At 38.7% G+C, this 21258-nt stretch overlaps 1 protein-coding gene across 1 annotated transcript; it reads right to left on the reverse strand.

The window, feature by feature from the left end:
• Positions 1–424: 424 nt before the first annotated feature.
• On the reverse strand, positions 425–20150 carry MDH1 (malate dehydrogenase 1). The gene is made up of 9 exons (XM_081100590.1): positions 18868–20150; positions 13660–13758; positions 12999–13095; positions 10746–10921; positions 8487–8609; positions 2905–3081; positions 2304–2417; positions 1635–1724; positions 425–767 (listed from the first exon to the last, which is right to left on the reverse strand). The coding sequence occupies exons 1-9, from the start codon at positions 18868–18870 to the stop codon at positions 642–644; spliced, it is 1005 nt and encodes a 334-aa protein (XP_080956716.1). The 5' UTR covers positions 18871–20150; the 3' UTR covers positions 425–641.
• Positions 20151–21258: the final 1108 nt, after the last annotated feature.

Genomic DNA, 21258 nt, shown 5'->3' on the forward strand with positions numbered 1-21258 from the left:
ACTGAAGGTGGTTTAATGTTTTTTTAATTGTGTATCTTTTTGTATGATTAAAAAAACTATATTTAGTACTTAACCAGATATATTTTCACCCCAAGTAGGGGATATTCTTTGTAAAAAATAAATAAAGTTTTTTAATGGCAAAAAAATAAATAAATAAAAAATATATAACTGGTGCTTAATTAGCTAAAAAAGGTAAAGTTTAAAAATATATTCTGGAGTAGACTGATTCATTATCAAAGACTGACTTTTCTGTTCTATTTAAATATAAAAGAATTATGCCTTGCCTTGTGACATTTTTCATCTTTATTGCCTTCCTCTGGCTTAAAAAAAGTCACAACCCCTTCAGCAAGATAGGAAACATACAAGTTTGTTTTCTGAATGAATAGAAACAAAATATTAGTTAAAAATTAGAGTCTGAATCATCTTCACTTGAATATATATTTTATTTAGGATGTTGCAACACTAACACCATGTTAATAAACCGTCACAAATTTGTACCGAGAAGCACACAATCTTTAAAATGTGCTGTTTTTTCACAAGTGATTTAAGTATAGCATTATTATTACTTGGTACTAGAGTCAAAGACGACTTTTAGCTTCTTCAGCTTTGGGGTATCTAGTAACATCGAAATGATTGTCTAGTCAGGCAGAGGAAAGAAATTCAAAAGCAGTTTCTTTTTCTTCTGATAGTTCCTTTGCAGTAAGATCCATCTTCTCACGTGAGAAATCATTGATAGGAAGACCTTCAACAATCTTCCATGTCTTATTCTGTTTGAAAATAATTGCAAATAAGAGATTTACAATTACTGATCCTCTAGCAAGTAACAACTTAGTTTGAACTTCAATCTGTTTTAAAGTCTGATTCTAAAGAAGCAAATCAAAACCCAGATCTTAATTGACAGATAATTTTGATACAAACTCAACACTTGATTTTAAAACTTACTGTCTGTAGAAAAAAATTGTTTAAATGAGGATTAATTAGCAGACAAAAAAACTAATGATTTTATAACTGTAATAAACAGCAACAATATTGAGAACTTTTGTAGGTATCCAATATTAGAGGCATAACAAAATGTCTAGTGGGAGGAGTTGAATCTTGCTTTCCAGATTAATTTCAGTCTTTTATTGATCTGAAGTTGTGCTTTATACGACTTTAAAGCTGAGAATATTTTCTAATTTAGTAAAGGAACAATTTTCTAGATTACATTATGCCATTCTATATAATAAAAGCCTAATATGCAAATTGACCAAACAGCAGAAAGACCAGTGGAAGGACCAGTCACTATGATGCACACTGACCACCAGGGGGCAGACCCTCAATGCAGGAGCTGCCCCCAGCCCGCAAGCCTCAGGCCAGCCAAGGTGGGGGCCCCCAATTGCCCCACAAAGGAAGGCAACTGGTAGGGGGGTGGGAGTGGGGAGTCTGGAGGGCGGGGCTGGCGAGTGGCTGGCCAGGCACCGCCCACTTGCTGCTCTCCCCCTCCCCCCCAGTCGCCCCACAGATTGGCCCTGCCAGCCAGGCCTAGGGACCCTACCCATGCAAAAATTTTGTGCATTGGGCCTCTAATTATTAATAAAAACATACAATTACTTTCCCAGTAGGGAAAAGGGGGAAATAATTCCCGAATACCTTACCTTGATTGTAACAGGGAACGAGTACAGCAGATCATCGGGAACACCGTAGGAGTTGCCGTCAGAGATAATGCCCATGGACACGAACTCTCCCTGAAAAAACAACAATTTTTACATTCTCATGGTGCTTAGGAATTAGTTTATATAACCAACTAACACATGGACTAATGAAATTAAAACAGGTGACACATTCTTACTATATGCATAACTTCATTACTGTATAAGGAAACATCACCAGACACTTCTATGACAGGGTAACTTTCTTGGATATTATCTCATTCCACTCTTCCAATCAATGTATGAAGTAGGTCCAAGAAACAAAATCCTCATTTCATAAATGATGAAACTATGACCCAATATAGGCTTTAAGATGGAAAAATGTCTCCCCTACCATGTGTGCTAAGTACTTTATAAATATGTGTGTGTGTGTGTATATATATATATACATATATATATATATAAATAATCATCTCACTTATCCCTTACAACCCATGTAAAAGATGACAAGACAGCTCAGAAAGGTTAGATAACTTCTCCAGGGTTACTCAGCTAGTGGACAGCTAAGCCAGGATATGAACCTAACCTGCCTGACTGCTAAGGTTATGTGCTTGCACATTACAGCATAGAGGACAAAAGTGAAAGAAAGGCCTGTGCAAACCACTGAGTCCTCACCTCTGGGGTCCCAAACCAGATGTCCCTGATGTGGTCACAGATGGCTTTCGCAGCAGACATCGCACTGGATAGTTTTCGAGCCTTGATGACAGCAGCACCACGCTGCTGCACAGTCTGGGTAGAGTGGACAAAGACAGCAGTGTTACTTGATCATGACAGCAGCATTTTCCTCAATTCCAAACTGATCCTGGGGTGAAAGACTGCAACCATAGCTTAATGTAGCCCCTCCAAAATCAGGCAACTACCCAATGTTGGCCTTACTAACCCATTTTAGTTATAAGTACCAGTCTTGTTAAAAAAGAGAAAACTACAAATCTCCACAGAGAGTTTACCATATTTCATTCAAAAAGTTTGATCTCTGTATAAAGATAACCAGATGACTATCAATGCTGGCTACCACACAACAGATTAGATCAGAATGGATCATGACTGGCATAGTAGGACCCCAAAACAAAGTGTGCAGTCATTAGACAACTGAAGAAGACCTGCTCTCCTTGTGTCCCTCCCTCCCCCGAGCCCTGGAGCACAGCAGGTCAGTAATGTGGCGTCTCTCAGAGTTCTTTATGCTTGGCTGTTATGCAAGCTCCCAGATTTTTCTTACTGTGATGAATTCTCCCTTGAGCCAGCTGTCATTTTTCAGAGCTTCATAAACACCAACTTCCTTTCCTTGCAGTTTCACTTTGGCATGGTTGACATCTGGATACTGAGTTGAGGAATGGTTTCCCCAGATAATGACATTCTTTACATCCTCAGAAGTCACACCAAGTTTAAGAGCAATCTAGTTAAACAGAAAACAAATACATTACTTACATAAAGCTTTTCATTTCAAACTGTGACCTGTTTGTTTAGGAGTAGAGAGCATCATACAGTTTGTGGTTAACTTATTAGTATAGTGGGTTTATCAAATATAAAACACAAAGCAAGAGGTGAATATTGCTTGAATATGTAAATGTGACCCTAGTTTTGTTGTTATTACTTACTTAGAGACTTGCCTTAGCACTTCTGAGCAATTAGGTATTTAGAAAGTTTCTATTTGGCTGAAATGTTTATTATACACCAAATATAAATGAACTAATTTTCAAAAATTCCTAAATACGAAAATTTTACAGTTGGAAGGGACTTAGATGAACAAAGTCTGACTGTCCTGGTTTTACAGACTAGGAAACTGAAGGAAAAGAGTTTAAAATAACAAAATGCTAAAATTATAAACAGATGTAACAATCTCTAGCTGTAAGTTCAGAAAGCACTTTAGAATCCCGTGGGCCTTGTGGTTACATGAACATCAATTATATAGTACAGTGACCACAGAAAGGGTTTAAAAGTTATGTTTTGAAAGATTTAAGTAAACCCAGTTGTTTGATTTCCCTGATAAGGTAATATGCAGAAAAAACATTATGGTTAGTTATGTGCATAATTTGTTCCTAATTAGACAGAAGAATTTATGATGAACCAGAAAGAAATGTTGCAAAAAGGAATTTTTAAAAGCTGATGTGTTAGGGTGACACTGTGGGTGATTTTTCTTTCCTTATTATAATCATGGGAGAAAAAAAACAGTTGTGTCAGAGTCCATAGCTTTTGAATATTAAATAAAAGCAGCACTGCATCAAAGTTCCTTTTGAGCATTAACCATATAAGAAAGGGAAAACACTCTCGTATTTTAAAGAAATTTTAAAAACAAGGATGGTAATAGCCCCAGACTGGAAACAACCCCAAAGTCTTTGAAGAACAGTTAAACAAACGGTGGAACCTCCACACAATGAAAGAAACAGAGTAAATGGAAAAATAAGTGTAAGTGGAACATACAACAACTTGGATGGATATTAAAGGCATTAAACTGAGTGAATAAAAGCTAATCTCAAAAGATTACTTGCCCCATGATTCCATTTTTGTAACAGTCTCAAAATGACAGTTACAGAGATGAGAACAGATAAAGGTTTTCTGTGTTTTTAGGAGTTCTTTTGTGGGTTATGGGACAGTTCTGTGTTTTGATTATGGTGGTTATTTATAGTAATCTATATATATGATTAAAGGTCATAGAATCATTCATAAAGACATACAAAAAGGTAAGCACGGCAGAAATCTGAGTAACTCCTTAGCGGTAATGTGTGTAGTCTAGTCAATTTCCTGCTTTAATAATGCTATAGAGTTATGTAAGATGGCACCACTGAGTAAAGCCCGTGATAGGTACATGGGATTCTCTGTACTATTTTTGCAACTTCTTCTGCGTCTATAATTATTCCAAAATTAGAAAGTAAAAAACAATAAAAACAACACAAACAACCAAACAACAAAATAAGGATGAAAAAGGCCATTACCTAAAATGTTTGCAATGACTTTACTCATCTCACACTAATTTACTAAGTTAAGAAGTAAATTGTTTTTACTTTCATTATGACCCTTAAAATAAGTTGAGACTGCTTTAAAGAGATGTTTTTTTAAATATATTTTTATTGATTTCAGAGAGGATGGGAAAGGGTGAGACAGAAACATGAATGAGATAATCATTGATTGGCTGCCTCCTGCACACCCCCTACTGGGGATTGAGCCCACAACCAGGCACGTGCCCTTGACTGGAATAGAACCTGGGACCCTTAAGTCCGTAGGCCGATGCTCTAATTCACTGAGTCAAACCAGCTAGGGCTTTAAAAATATTTTTTAATTGATTGATTTTAGAGACAGAGAGGAAGGCGGGAGGGAGAGAACGGGAGGGGGCGAGAGAGAGAGAGACACCAATTGGTTACCTTCTGGAGACTGAACCCAAAACCCAGGTACGTGCCCTGACCGGCAACCTTTTGGTGCATAAGACAACACTCAACTGAGCCATTCTAGATGGGCTCATTGGTTGATTCTTATATGTGCCCTGACTGGGGATCGAACTCACAACCCTGGCATATCAGGACGATGCTCTAACACTAACCTACCCCACTAGTGCAAGGAGCCTGTTTTGTTAAATCTTAAAATAGATAATTTTAAGAATTAACTTAAAATCCTTATGGATTTTTTACTTTTTAAATTACTTCTGATCTAAACCCTGCTTCATCTAGAGTTCTGCAAGTATTACTATCATATCAGTCTTCACGAATTAGCTGGATGGTTGGTTTCTGGGGTACCCAGCTACTGACCTGCTTCCTGGCTGGGGTAGAGTGGTGTGCCATGCAATGAGTACCATTTTCTCTGTGTGCCATGATCTGAAAGGACTTGGGACGAACTGCCCTATTTATATTTAGCTGTCATTGTAGAGAAAAAGGAAAATTTATACCTGGGCAAGTAACCCAAGATGTATATTCTCAAGAACTCAGAACATTCTGTTGAATGTCAGCTTCAGCTGCTCCGAAGTACAGTGAAGACCCACTGCCTCTAGGCCCCTCCTCCCCACAGGAGGCTCCTCTTGCTTCTTCTGCCCTTTTGCCTGCCTGCCTCTTGTTCTTTTGATCTCTTGAGTTAATCCACTTCTGTCAGGACAGCAAAGTCCAGTACTTGGCACCCAGCAGATGTAAATTCTGAATATCATTCATGTCATGTCAGAGCTGGTTTAAATTAACACGTATGCAGGACAGCAGTTTCTTGTTCCCTTACACACTTTTGTACCTGCCACACAGATCTATTAAATAGTTTTTTACTAATTCTCCAGCCCTAGCAATTTTCTTCCTCTGGTGCCAGCTACCTGGTTTCACTGCCAAATTACCTTGTCAGCAGACACATAAGCAGTTCTGGGTTGCAAATACACAGGGGAGTTCTGCAGGTGATAAACAACTGCTGGGAAGCTAAGTCCTCTGAATTCCAAAACAAATCATGTATGACTAGTAACCATTCACGTAAGAAAAATTCCTCTTTGGGTTTGTTATTTGTCACTGGATTAAAGAAGAAACTGCTTCTTCAGAAACTTTCTAAAAGTCGTCACTGTGCCAGGCTGGCATGCTGAACACTTGCCAAAAGTTAAAGTTTGATGAGACAGCTTCTTCTTCCCTCTTTCCTCATTCAGACTTTCACCCCTACAAGGAAAATGGTTTCAGCCACTGGGACAAAGTGTCACTCAGTAGTACCTTTGGAAGCAGTATTTTCCAGAGCCTGCCTCCATCAAGGCCTCAGGTGAAACAGCAAAGATGGGAAATTTGTTGGTGGTGTCATTTTACCTTTATCTCCTTTTTACAATGAAATTAAGTAGCCATCCAGAATCTACAATGGCAACACCTATCTTTTCCTTAATTGTGAAATAGTACATGTTCTATAGTACCCAAATTAGAGGCCATGCCACTCTTCTGGGCTAGTGTCTATAGTACCTGAATCCCCTGCCTCCAGTCATTCAAATGCCTATTCCTTCCCAGCCACCAGACACTGGCTAAATAATAAGGAAAAAGACCCAGCCCACAGCCTAAATCTTCTCAGGAATTATTTGCAATTTAAGTTTGTTATCCAAGAACCTTCTAAATTAATTGGAATATTCAGGGAGATATTTCTGAGGTATGGCTCTTCTCAACTCTTGCATATATCCCTCTTAATAATACTAAAAATTAATAGCAGCCAACCTTTATTGTGTTTTGCAATGTGACAGGCACCACCATAAGGGCTTAACATAGATCTTATCTCATTTTACCCATATAACTACTCTGAGATAGATACAATTATTATTCCATTTTATGGCTTGAATATACTTTCTCAAGATGACACAGCTAGTAAGTTGACATAGGTCACTTGATCCCATTATGTAAGAATACACACAAGGGTTTGAACTTTGGCAAATCGAGGTGGCACCATCATTTATTAGCTATATGACTTTAAGCAGGTTCCCTGACTTTCCTGGGCTTCAGGTTTCTTATCTGTAAAATAGTGATAATAATGGATATTTCATACGGTTCCTATAAGAATTAAATGGTTGTGAGGGGATGGGTGGGAGCAGGGTGGAGGGGGGCCCATGAGGGATAAAGAGGGAACATCTATAATACTTTCAACAATAAAGATAAAATTTTAAAAAAGAATCAAATGGCAAATTACATGTAAAGTATTTAGCTTAGAGTAGAAGTTTAACAAATTATCTTCTCTTTCCCTGGTCTGAAAGATCAATTCTCAGCATACAGCAGATCTCACATCATCTTTTGGTAAAAATAGTTTTCTTGAAACTAAACAAAGTTGTCTTCTCTAGAAGAGGACTACACTCACAAACCTACCTGGCAGTGATGACCTGTGGATAAGGAGGGATGGCCAGAAAATGACTGGGGAAGAGAAAGAGCTTATGTCCCAGAACTAGAATTTTGCCATGACTTCTAGGCACCAGCATCGTCTAGATCTGAGAAAGCCCAGGAAACCAGCACAGATGAGTGGCATGGCCTTTAATTTTTAAAAAAGCTATGGCTAATACCCAGGTTACTGGCCCCTTGGCATAATGTAAGGCTCCAAGGGGTAAGAAAAAAATGATAATTAAAACTTAGCGAAGTAGTGAAAAGTAGGAAATTTTATGGAAACATATAAATATTAAAAAGACATAAAATTAAAAATGAGAATATAAAATTAACAATTAAAAATCTGAACTTGATTGCTTGGTTATAGGGGAAAAGGAAGCAGAACCACTCAAATACATAAAGCTAAAGATTTCATTTTACAATCTCCTTTATATCTGACAAAAAACAAAACAAAACCCTAAATATGTACCATTATGTGAATTATCTATACTAGTGAATACTTTTAAACCACTATCTTAAGAGGACATTAGCAACAACATTTAATTATAGGTAGCAAATGAGATATACTTGAGAAAATTAAGTAGGAAGTTCAGCTCTGGTCTTTATAAGACCAGATTTAAAGACTCCCTAACAAATTGGAATAGCTTCCTACTAAGCAAAAACAACAAAAAAGCACAAACTAAGCTTCATCGCCTTTAAAAGTGAAAGAAAAGCCCGGCCAGGTGTGGCTCAGTGGTTGAGCATCGACCTATGAACCAGAAGATCATGGGTCCATTCCCGGTCAGCATACAGGCCTGATTGCAGCTCGCTCCCCAGTGTGTGGTGTACAGGAGGCAGCAGGTTAATGATTCTCTCCCATCACTGATGTTTCTATCTTTCTCTCCCTCTCCCTTCCTTTCTGAAATTAATAAAAATATATTTTAAAAAATATAAAAAGACATAAAGTGAGAGAAAAAGGTTTTATAAAGTTGAACATTCATGAGACTTTAAAAGGCATTTTTCTTACCTGAGCTTTAGCTCGGTTATGATCCAAACGAGTCAAGCAACTGAAGTTCTCCTTGGGGATGGATGGTGCCGACTTAGAGGCAGTCAGGCAGTTGGTATTGGCTGGGTTTCCCACCACGATGACCTAGGATATAACCCATTACAGCCGTTATAGACCATATTCTGCTTAACTAAACTGTCTCAGCATGACTGACAAACGTGTAACATGTTGCCTTTGTATCAAGTTTGTGCCAGCTAAATATGTAGTTAACAGTTTAGCTTCTTGTAGGTTTCTATCCTCCCTTCTGAAAACTTTCCCCCCCCTTGTTAGGATACCCTGTGACTACTGAAAACATTTCTTTAATAAAACCACCATTATATATATAAGTCACTTTTCAGGTAGCGCTGCTGTCCAAGATCTAAGGTACATGTCTTTCTGTTTTGTTTTGTGCCAAAATAGACAGCATTTATCTACTTGTCATAAAGAAAAAGTAATCTGAGGCTCTATCTCTGAGTTTGATTTATGGATAAAATTTTCCTTCTTATAAAAGTAGTCCAAGAAAGAAATTCTACTCAAGCAGTTTACTTTCGGACAATGATTTGTTTTTATGAATGAAAAGTGTTTTTCCATCTTGCTAATCCTATGAATTAATGGAGATATTTGCCAAAATACAGATTTCCAAGTCCCATCCATTCTATATCTACTAAATCAATCTTTAGGAAAACGCATTTTAGGCTTTTTTTTTTTTTTTTTTAAATAGGGGAGACATGGGATATAATAAATTACAATACAGTATAGGAAAATGTATACAAGGACTTTTAAGTTTTAAAAATCTCTAATGAAATGATCATTTTTAAAAACGGTGGCCTGACTGGTGTGGCTCAGTGGTTGAGCATCAATCTATGAACCAGGAGGTCATGGTTCGATTCCTGGTCAGGGCACATGCCCTGATTACAGGCTCGATCCTCAGTAGGGGGTGTGCAGGAGGCAGCTGATCAATGATTCTCTCTCATCATTGATGTTTCTTTCTCTTTCTCCCTCTCCCTTCCTTTCTGAAATATATATATATATATATATATATATATATATATATATATATATATATTAAAAAAACCAAAACTGTGAAATAATATCAAACTTAAAGAAAAGATGAAAGTATATTAAAGAGACTAACTCCCACATCTCCTTTACCCAGATGCTCTAATTTGCTCTATTTCTCTCCCTCTCTTTACCCCATCCCCATCCCTTAGTGTTTTATTTTTGGCCCACTTGAGAGTAAGCTGCAGACATGATATCTTATGCCCATAAGTATTCCATATCAGTGTGTATGCCCCCCAAAAGGACACTTGGCTGAAGGGCGACTACTGTGCAAATAGTACTACAACTCCAAGCAGCCTAGATTTTAGCAATCCAAACAACCTTATAATTTTATGAACCAATGTCACCCCAATAAATTAAATTAAAAAACAAACAAACAAAACAAATAACCTTGTAATTTTTTACTAAGAGGTCTTTGGATTTCTACTCAGCTCATCTCTATTATTTTCTGCTAATGATTACAGAAAATAAAAGTTAATTATTTAAAATGAAGTCTACAGAAAGCAAACAATCAGATGTCTATGAAGTATTATAATAGAATATTATAACTCGCAACTTTAAAAATCTTATAAATTTATTTTACCTTTCTCTGAAGTCAGAATACAGAAGTAGCAGTATATCAAAATCCACAAAACCTCTAACCAGCAAGCCTTCTGCTGTTGGTAAAAGGAGGCTTCCTTGCAATATCAAGACAAATTTAGGAACTAAAATAGTTTGATCATAAGGAGAACAGAAAGTCATACTGACTCAACTCCTCGAGACAAGCATATCACAGAATGGAGAAAATCTGAGCATTCAGAAGCTACCATCTCCTATTGCTAAGAACGCAGTTTACAGCCACCTCCCTCTACAATCACATACAACCCAAATGTCTGAACAAATATTCCCAGTTAAAAGGCACCAGAAAATTCTATGCCTTGTGGATTTATAAAATAATATTAAAGTTACAAGTAACGGTAATAGGCAAAATATTTTCAAGCACCTCTAAATACAGATTTCTGCACCATCAGAGGAAAACCCAGAAAGGGAGAGCTTGTCAAGCAAAACTCTGTATCTGTATTTACTGGCTATTGCATAGACTGGGGGTGGGAAGCAAATAATTTTGTTGAACTTAAATGCTGAGAGCAGAAGTTTCAAATGCTAATAATGAAAAGCTCTATCAAATACTACTGCACTGGTCACCTTAACTGACTTCTTGGCATATTTGTCCAAGGCGGCACCCTGGGATTTGAAGATTTTCACATTAGCCTTGAGTAAATCTTTCCTCTCCATGCCATCTCTTCTTGGCATGGAGCCCACAAGAACAGCCACATCCAAGTCTTTGAAGGCAACCTCTTCTTTATCAGTTGCGATGACATCTGTGAACAACATGGCAATAAATATGCAAATACTTAAACACCAAAGTCTGAGGTTCTCTTTTTCATATTGAATCTATCCAGTAACTCCTTCACTCTGTAGCAAATGTTTCTTTTACATGTCACATTGATAAAAAGTTTTAGGGGCCTAAGAAAGACAATTTAGAATTCAACAATAACACCAGCAGAAATGTCAATGTTTATTTTATTTTCCAATGTCAATAATTATCTCAATTTCAAAAATTATGATACAAAGGTATAGTATGATAAGTTTCAAGGCAACATTTGTTATTCAGGCTAATAATCACAGATAACACAAAAAAAGAAATTAATTCACCTAATCTGTAAGTTAAAATTGCTTTAAGTATTAAAAGTAATTAAAAAGGTCATGACTAGAGTTATTGACTGAATGTCTGTGTCCTCCACAAAATCCCTATGTTGAAACTAGCCCTCCTGTGATGGCATTAAGAGGTGAGGCCTTTGGAAGGTGATTAGGTCATGAGGGTGAAGCCTTCACGAACGGGATTAGTGTCCTTAGCAGTGCCCCATCCCTTTCACCGTGCAGGGCGGTGAGAAGATGGCCATCTATGACCCAAGAATTGGGCTCTCATCAGACACCCAACCTGCTGGCTCTTTGCTCCCTGACTTCCCAGCCTCCAGAGCTGTGAGAAATAAGTTTCTGTAGTTTAAAAACCTCTCAGTCTATAGTATTTTTGTTAAAACAGCCCAAATGGACTAAGACAACCAGTATTAAGCATACATTTTTAGATTAGTGAACACTTGTCACAGTCAGGCTGCTAGAAGCCCCTAAAAAGGTATATGTATGAACTCTAGATGGAGAAAAATAAATCCATCTTTTTCCCAGCCATACATTTTTATTTGCTGAGCCTTCCCTTCCTGTCATACTCACAGTTGAGCAAGGACAAGCTGACTGTAACCTGGGCCCATTAGAGAGCAGAAGGAACTCATCAGAGAAAGGAATAAAAATGGGAAAAAAGCAACAGAGGAAGTTGATTTGTAAACAGGTGAAGAAAGGGAGCCAGTTGAATAGCTTGGGTAGGGTAATGTACTTTCTTATATAATTGTGCAACCTAATGATTTAGATGGCAGTATCCTTTCTAATAAATGTTTATTGAACATATACATGAATTCTGAACATGGCTTCCTTGGGTATATATTTTGCTTTGTGCAAACTTTTAGAAGAGTATTATTAATTAAATCCTCATCAAAAGAAAAAGATCATGATAAAGGTAAAGCTAAACAGTCAAATTAGTTTATGATTTGACTTAATATTTTAATAAACCTTTCAATCAAATTGAAGATTTCTGTCTTACATTTATATAATAGTTCAATGATTCTCAAAGGCTCTTTCTTATCAGAGCCTTGGTGGACTTTTTCAAACTATGTAGTAGATGATTATAACAATTTATACTATGTCTCATCAGATGACTGGCAGATGGGATGGGACTATCTATATATGAGGGATCAACCCATTTCCAGCCACATAGCAGCATATGGCTCTGGAAGACAGAGTTAAAAAAAGTTCTCCATTACAGGATGCTACTATTACTATTTAAATAGACTTTAAATAACAACACAGTGTAGACAATTTCAGGTATACAACCCTTGTGCAATACTATAGTTAATTAGTAAAATCTATAATAATAAAAGTATAATATGCTAATTAGACCTGACGCCCTTCTGGATGAAGCTGGGGCTGCGAGGGAAGCCGGATCCCAGGTGCCAGAGGGAAGCCAGCAGCCAGGGAAGGAAGGCCTACTCTTGCACGAATTTCATGCATCAGGCCTCTAGTAAGTTATATATAAGCATGGTGGATAAAAGTATAGTCTTTTACTTTACACTGGTTATTTCCCGCTTTTACCCTTATTTATTCTTGGTATATAATTATACTTACTTATTTTTGATATACATCTTACCAAGTAGTTGAAATTTCAGAAACAAAACCAAACGACGTTTATGAAATAATTTCTAATTGACAGGTTAACAAAAATCTGAAATCTAGTTTTTGAAAGACATAAAATACTAAAAAAATCCCTCTCTCTTCCACTCTCTAACGTACCTTTCAGGAGGGGAAGGGCACAGTCTTGCAGTTCCATTAGGACACCGTCCAGGACACCCATCATGGGAGTGATATCCAACAGCACAAGAATTATAGGCTGTCAAATAAATAGCAAGTTCAGTATCTGTCAGTGTAGGTTATGTCATTTAGTCACAAAAAAAGACCTTTTAAAAAGTTTTTGCTTATTTGTTGTGTATATGTGTATAATTCCCACTAATTAGTCATAATTATTTTAGGTCAGGTATCCAGTATGATGCCACTTTTGGAAAAATGAATGCTATAAAACCAGCAATGGCTGCTAACAGATATAGTAAGAGGAATCACTAATACTGAATTTTAAAGGAGAGATACATGGAATACATAAATACATGGAAGAAATATCAAACTGAAGTGACATGGCACCTGTATCTGTAGATCTGATTTGAGTTTATGAAAAGCTAAGTACAGTATTTGGCATGAAGGAAAAATTCACTATCCATGGATGAAGAAAATGGATAAATGAACACTTTAGAATGTATAAATACACATTTATAGCAGTGTGCCTAGTACATTAATTGGGATTACCCATTCCTTCACCATTTAAAACTTTCTTTGCACTACATAAATGCAGGGCTTTATTGACAATCTTATTAGTTTAAGATTTATAGGCAGTTGCCCTTACCTGGTCTTTACCAAAGACAGATCCATTTCCGATACTGTACAGCAGCGAATATGCGATTTGACCAGCTGCTCCAGTCACAAGGACTCTGACTGGTTCAGGCTGTCATGAAAGAGACCCATGAACATCTTATTAAAAAGTGCTATTTTACCCTAAAGATATTCAGGAGTTTCTCTATAGTAAGACAACAACATACTTTAAAAGTTAATGCAAATTTTTAAGTCTCTTTGTGTGTGGATTAGTAGAAAACTAACTTATCCCAGACCTGTCCCAGGAAATTCAGTGTACACAAATTAGCTAAGCAACTTCTTGAACCTATGTCCTTGGCTGCATATTTAGGTGGCATCATTTAACTCTCACTGTTATACTGGATTTACTTACGTAATCTCATCCATCTTTTAAAGGACATTTTACCACTAAAATAGGCCTACCAATGCTGAAGTGCATTGTGTGGTGATACAAACCCTGGCGGCCATTAGAACCCTACATATTCTCTTACGTAAGTAACTCCCCACTTCTATCTGCTCAACAGAATCTTTTACACCAGGAAAAGGAGTGACAGTGGTTAAAATTTTCCATTCACAATGAGCCTAAAAGTTTTAATAAAATTATTAATCATGATTCAACTTATCTACTTGGTAGAGGAAAAAGAAGCCTTTATTTTTTGAGAAAAATGAGAAAATAATAACATCTTAATTATTAGTATAATGTTTTAATATTAAATAACAACAGCAACATGTAATGACAGTTGACAACCTGATTCCAAAGGGAAATGAATTTTAAAAGGGAGGAAGGGGAAAAGTACAAAGAGCACACCTGTTACGAGAGAAGTTGCTTTATAGATCTCAACAGACCCCAAACAAAACAGGAACATGTGTACAAAAACAACTAATATTCAAAGTGATGATCCCAAGTCATGAAAATAAATTACGCTCAGAGAAAATTAAGCTCAAAGAATTAAAAAGAGAAATAGTTCTATTAAAAAGACCTAACAAAAATGTTTGGAAACAATGGGTAAGTTTAAGTAGATGGAAAGTTCAATCAAGTGGATTATTCCTTTGACAATGCTGGGTAAATGGACGTCTACTTGACACCTCTATTTCTACTTGTATGAGAGAAGTGGCCTACTGACTGGGATAGAAGCATTTGATTTTTTTTAATATTTAGAATTCCCTCTTCCAGAGGAGACATGCCTCTGGGATGGGAGGAGACTACCACCTTGAAGAATCTTTCTAACTTTCCAACCCTCACCTCTAAAGTTCAGGAAATAAGGGCCAAGTTGTAGAGAAATGAATCTGATCATAGCAAACTATGAGTGCAATCTCTTCCTCAAACATGTGGCCAGGATGGGAATGGAAAAAAAGGAGAAAACTACGGAGGTTTCTCCCTGACTCCCCATGTCTCTTTCCCATCCATATCTCTAAATATAGAATACGGTAATTCCCCAAATAAACAAATTTTAATGCAAACACACATCTATGTTCCCAAGTAGATTTTAGATTCATAAAGAACATTGTATATGGTTACTTTGTATAATATGGCATTCACATGTTTTTAATTTTGTCATTTCCCCTTCTCCACTTGGAGTAGGTGAGAAAAAGGGAGTGAGAAATTATTCCTCTTCCCTCTTTAGAATGCAAACTCCTTAATGACAGGGGCCTTGTCTATTTTATTTATTGTTGTATTCCAACTACCTAGAACAATGCCCTGAACACAACTGGAACGCAATTACTGAAGGAATAGCTGGATCTTGTAAAATTACTACCAAAAACTTGGAACTGTAAAATAATTGTTTGGAAGCAAACCTAACACACTTCAAAAGGTATTTAAGATATTTTATTACTTTATACTTTGAATACAGCATTGAGAAAGCTGGAAACTTAGTGACCACCGTAGTCCCTGGTATAGTTAGCAAAATTATTTTAGGTCACTAGTTCCAATGATATATATAGTCTTTTAAATCAATGGATGAACTGTTCTCACTTCATTTATTAAGCAATATACCACTGAACCTCTATTATGTGCCTGGTACTATTTTAGGGTTAGAGAGGCAGTAGACTGTAGTAAAGAGATGGCCTTTAGACTAGACTTCTGGATTCAAATCCTGACTCCACAACTCATTAGGTGTATCGTTATGTTCCTGGCAAGTTCCCTACAGTGAAATGGAGATAATAGCAGCTGCTTAACAAATAAGGTAGTTTAAGGATTAAGAATTAACATACAAAGCATTAATAACTGTGTAGCAAGAGCTATAATTACAGATCTCTGTCGCCACAGAATTTTCCTTTAAGGACTCTCATAGCCTGTGGTATCCTATTTACATGTCTGTTATTTTCTACTAGACTGTGAACCACTTCCACCCCCCACACCGGTCCATTTCAGACTGTGAACTGAAAGTGGTCCAACTTGGACTCAAATTTGCAGTCCATAGAGTGCTCAACAAATATTTGTTGACTGAATGAAAATAAGCATTAAGAAAACTATGAACACATACTACTTCAGTGCAAAGCAAGTTGGGATAAGAAATGAGGGGGAAGCCCTAGCTGGCTTTTGGCTCAATGGATACAACGTCAGCCTGCGGACTAAAGGGTCCCAGGTTCGATTCCAGCCAAGGGCACATGCCTGGGTTGTGGGCTCAATCCCCAGTAGGGGGCGTGCAGAGGCAGCCAATCAATGATTCTCATCATTGATGTTTCTATTGCTCTCTCCCTCTCCCTTCCTCTCTAAAATCAATAAAATATATATTTAAAAAAAAAAGAAAGAAATGAGGGGGAAGTAAATATCACTATCTGTAAAGCTTAATCTCTCAGAAAGTCAGGCAGATGGCTATAACAGAATGATGCAATCAATTTTAGGTATTAATTTTAGCTATTAAAAAGATGTGTTCACAGTATCACAGTCCTTAGTGAAGGCTCTGTAGCCAACTAATGAACAGCTAGTAATTCTACCTCAGCAGTTACCTTCTTCTGTATCTTTGAGTAAATTATTTTCACAGGTAGGTAATTCCATCTTGTTAAGAGTAGCATGAAGCCTAGTTAGTGTCTGAATGTTTGATGATCAAAAGGGAAAGAACAAACTGCACATCTGGTTCTTTCTGCTCTTCGGAACATTAGTGTTGAAAAGCAGGAGGGTGGGAGATTCCCGCGGACTTTTCACAAAGTTACAGTGTGAAGACAGGTTACTATTCTTTGCTTAGATATCTGGGCAGTTTGCCAAGATCCAAAGAAGAAATGTCTTTGCTCTTGGCAGGGCACTAATGACCTTCCTACAGATGCAGGCTCTGTCTACACATGTGTTCAAGTCTCACTTGTAAAGCTTGAATTTAAGTGTTCCTTCTGTTATTCTACAGAAACACCCATGTATTCTTTTGCTTTCTAATTTATATATATTTCTGTAACATAAAAGACAAACAGTATTATTCTGATTTCTTTATATAGTTTATTCTTACTGTCACTTCCTATGGAGGAGGAATGCAAGCAAAGAATTGTCTCCTTTAAAAAATTTTTTGCTTTGAATAGCTTACAGAAGATGGCTCTTTTCTAGCTCAGTGATTGTTCATACACTCTCCTGGGAAGGCAAGGAGATTCTGAGTCATGTGAGAATTTGCTGTCAGTTTCGGCAACTGGACAGGAGGATTGGTCCTCATAGAGGTCTCTGCGTTATCTGGTGCTCAGTGACCTTCCAGGGGTGAGGCTGGCTTGATCTACCGCATAGCAAATCAACACAAGAATGGGGATTTAAGATCTCTCTGTGACCTTGGGAAAATCATTTGACCTCACCAGGCTATATTTTAAGATTAAAGAATCTCCAAATTCCCTTCCAATTCTAGAATTCCAATATTCTGAATTGCAAGGAATAAAGCTATCAGGTAATATAAATGCTGATACCATACTTTAGTTTATATTTGCAGCATGAGCTTGCACCTTCATCTAGAACCTCAGCTACTAAAAACAAAACTTCAGAATGACCTGCTAAGTATCTGTATGACACAATACGGTAAAATGGAAAGAGTGCGAGACCCTTGAAGGCAAACTGTTGTGTGACCTTGAGCAAACCACATTCTCTTTGGGGTTCAATAAACTCAATTTTAAGATCTGAAGTGGGGAGATTTGTCAAAATAACCTTTAAAAGGTTCCATCAATTTTAAAATTATAAAGTCTGAAGTTCTCTGATAATAAACCTCTGCTTTCTTGCCAAGATTAGGTCAGGAACTAATGGGCCATTATTTAAATGATTAATTACGTTATTTGATGAAATAAGTAAGAAATCTAGGTTTAACTGAGAATTAGTAGCTGTCCCTACTTTTCAACTTGGTCTATCAATAGCATTTTCAGGTTCTGGAAAATTTCCAATTCATTCAAATATTTTCCCACACTCCCCACCCATTTCAGTATTTTGAGATAACGGAGGAAAAATAGTCTCAACTATAAATACAAGTACTGAAGCAATTTTTCAGTGTGATGTCAAATGTCACCTTCAAACAGCGGGCAGATCATTACTACGTCAGAGTTCCCTCACCATCCCCCCTTCTCCTTTCAGCAGAGACAAGGTTACGCGGTAATCTACGCATCCAGATCTTCATGACACGATGGTTAAGTTGTGTAACATTTAAAAGTAGTAGCTCTCGATTTCAAAACATACAGAGCAGTAAAGAATATCTGCACCAGTTATTGGGCTACTGATGCTGTCACTGCAGCACGTCCCAGTATTACACAGGATCAATGAGCAGGTTTTAAATGACATTAAATTAGATATGGCTGAAACTCGTCTCCCGAAAGCGTAGATCGTAATCTGGAGCACCAGGTAAACACTATCTTTACAGTCGAGGGTCTTCGGCTTTCAAGGGCTTTCTGACAAAAGCCCTTAAAAACACTGTGGGCATAAGAGTAGAAAAAAGGTTAGGGAACCTCCCCCCCCCCCCCCCCCCAGTATCAAACCCCATTTCTTGCTTGTAGACAATCCACCGCTTCATATTTTTGTACCCCCGCCATGCAGTAGGACTGAGATCACACCTTCCGAAGAACCCCCGCCCCAGGTGGAAACCAACCCCTTCCCAATTACTGGGTCACTGCGACAGTCCTCAGAAGATGAGTCGGGGTTTTCCAAAGGGCGCGAAGGACAGTGCTTTGCACAGCCATCCCCCAAAAGTCCTCCAAGCGCAAGAATCACCACATAAGGGAATAAAGGCACAATCTAGGGGCCCACACTCACCATGATTGGAAACTGCGCGGACAATTCCAGCACCTGCACAATGAGACTCGGGGAGTCAGGTCACCTCTACGGTGGGGCTGAATGGGGAAGAGCGAGCGCCGAGAAAGAGAGAGAAAAGGCTCCGCTCCCGACCGCGGCGCCCTCTGGGAATTGTAGTTTAGGCTGCCCCGATTCCAGCGCAGTCTCCAGCCGAATTTCTTCAGGTGTTGGACTACACTTCCCGAGGCCACAGTGACGTCTCACGCTCTTCTCTCTGCGCTTCTCGCCGGTGGAAAAGTAGTCCCCGGGGGCGAGCCGCTGTGATTGGAGAACCGCGGCCGGCGGATGGTTTGGGCAGCAGATGGTGGGAGGGGCGGCGTGCGTAAATGGAGGGAGTGGAGTCAGACCACTGAGCTACCTCATGCACACGTGCGCCCCTGAGACTTTATCCAACCCCCGAGGTCAATGTGGGAGGTAAAGAGACCTTCCGCTACGCACGGCCCCCCTCGACCCGGAAACACAATCTTTTAAAAAACTATTCACACTCTGGAGGGGCGGGAGGAATTGACGTGTCCGGAAGACTGGACGGCTTCTAGTGTTGCTAAGCGACGAGGCGGGGGAGTAAACGCATTCACCCGCCGCGGGGGGGAACCTGAGGAATCTGTGGCTGCAGCTGCTTGGAGATAGACCAAGTCAGCGCGCCGCGCCCTCCCGGGTCCTACTTCCCCAGCCAGGGGACCCTGCGCCCCAGGGAGTGTCCGGCGACGAAGTGAGGGGTTTGCGGGACGCCCCGTCCGAGGCTCCGGAGCCACGCGTCTTCCCCACTCCGGAGGCAGGTGAGCCCGGGACGGAGGACAAGGGGTTTTCCTTTAAACTTTAGGGTCCGGGATGCAATTGTGCGCCGTCCAGCGTTGCCTTCTCTCCCCGAGTGTTGATACACCGGGCGGGTGCCGCTCGCCGGTCCTCCTCCGCTCAGAGTTCCGTAGGGTCCCCTCTACTCAGTTCTAAGATGCAACTCTTTTAAAGTTAAATGACAAAAACTGAACGCCTGGTTTGTGGGAGGTGAACCCCTCGGGTCCTGGAGCTCATGGTCCACGGATCTAACTTTTTCTCTACGCCCTTTGTGGATGTTGACAATTTTGCCCATTCTCTTTTGGAAACTGTTATGTTCTTTAAACCATCTTTGCCTTAAAATGATGCCACACCTGCATTTCTGAGGAAAGCGTGGGAGTGGAATGGGAGACACTGATTGTTTCAGGCAGTCTCAGCTGGTGAGACAACTTACGAGGTTTTCATTTATAATTAATGCTGCCCAAGAGAATTGCTGTGCTCGCCGAAACCCTGCTTCACGTGGATTTAAAAATGAAGACGTATTGTTCTGCAATAGCATGTATGTAATGAATATGAATGAAATATCTATACCAGATAACAGTATAACTTCTGGTTTTCCTTTATCGTTGGTGAATGAACTCCAAGTGGTGTCTTTCAGTTTTTTGTTCTTCAGTTTTGGAGGGTTTGCTGTTGTGGAAAAGAAAAATAATACCTTACTTTTCAACTTGATCTATCAATAGCATTTATGGCCGAATGACTCTCTCCCCCTTGACTTGCTTTCAGCCATACTTTTCTGGTTTTCCTCTTACGTTACTGCTTGCTTGCTCCTTCCCAGTGTTCCTCGCAAGTTCTTTTTACTTCTGACCTCTTAACACTGCAGTGCCTGGATTCTTTGCATGAGTTGCATGGTCGTGGTTTCAAACGCCACTTCTATGTCAGAAAACTCCCAACATGCAAACATATTCTTTTAAGTTCCTGATTTTTTTTTAAAAAAAAATAGGTTCTAGAACTGTGTTGCCCAAGACTGTAGAAGTGGTTTTTAAAATTTTAATTAACAAAAATGAATTAAAATTAAAAATCCATTTCATGAGTCACACTAACTACATTTCAAGTGCTCAGTAAGTAACCCGTGTGACAGAATGTGGAATAGTTCCCTCATCACAGAAAGTTCTGTTGCACAGCTGCTAGAATTTAGTGGAAACAAGGCATCCACCAGAGCAGGAGCAGCTGCAACATGTTTTTGTTGGGGCATTTCTTTTGGCATGTGTTCCCGATAGAGTGCATAGCTGTTTCTGATACTGACTGACTACACAGGAAGAGCCCTGTCAAAGGCAAGAAAGAAACCCAATTCTTGTCGCAACCACTAACTTTTTATCGTGGAAGAACACACATTAGCAGTCTTTGTGTGTCAGTTCGAAAGAATGTTTACAAACATTACATTATCTTGGATCTTGAGCAAGCCCAAGTCTTCAGGAGGTTTGGGAAAGAAGAGTCATTCCCTGGGTAACACTGAGCATCATTTGTCCACTATTTTGGAATACCTTTGTCACTGGAAAAGCATGTGCTATATGTAGAGGCTTG

The sequence above is a fragment of the Myotis nattereri genome (assembly GCF_964212035.1).
Source record: "Myotis nattereri genome assembly, chromosome: 10".
Taxonomy (NCBI): domain Eukaryota; kingdom Metazoa; phylum Chordata; class Mammalia; order Chiroptera; family Vespertilionidae; genus Myotis; species Myotis nattereri.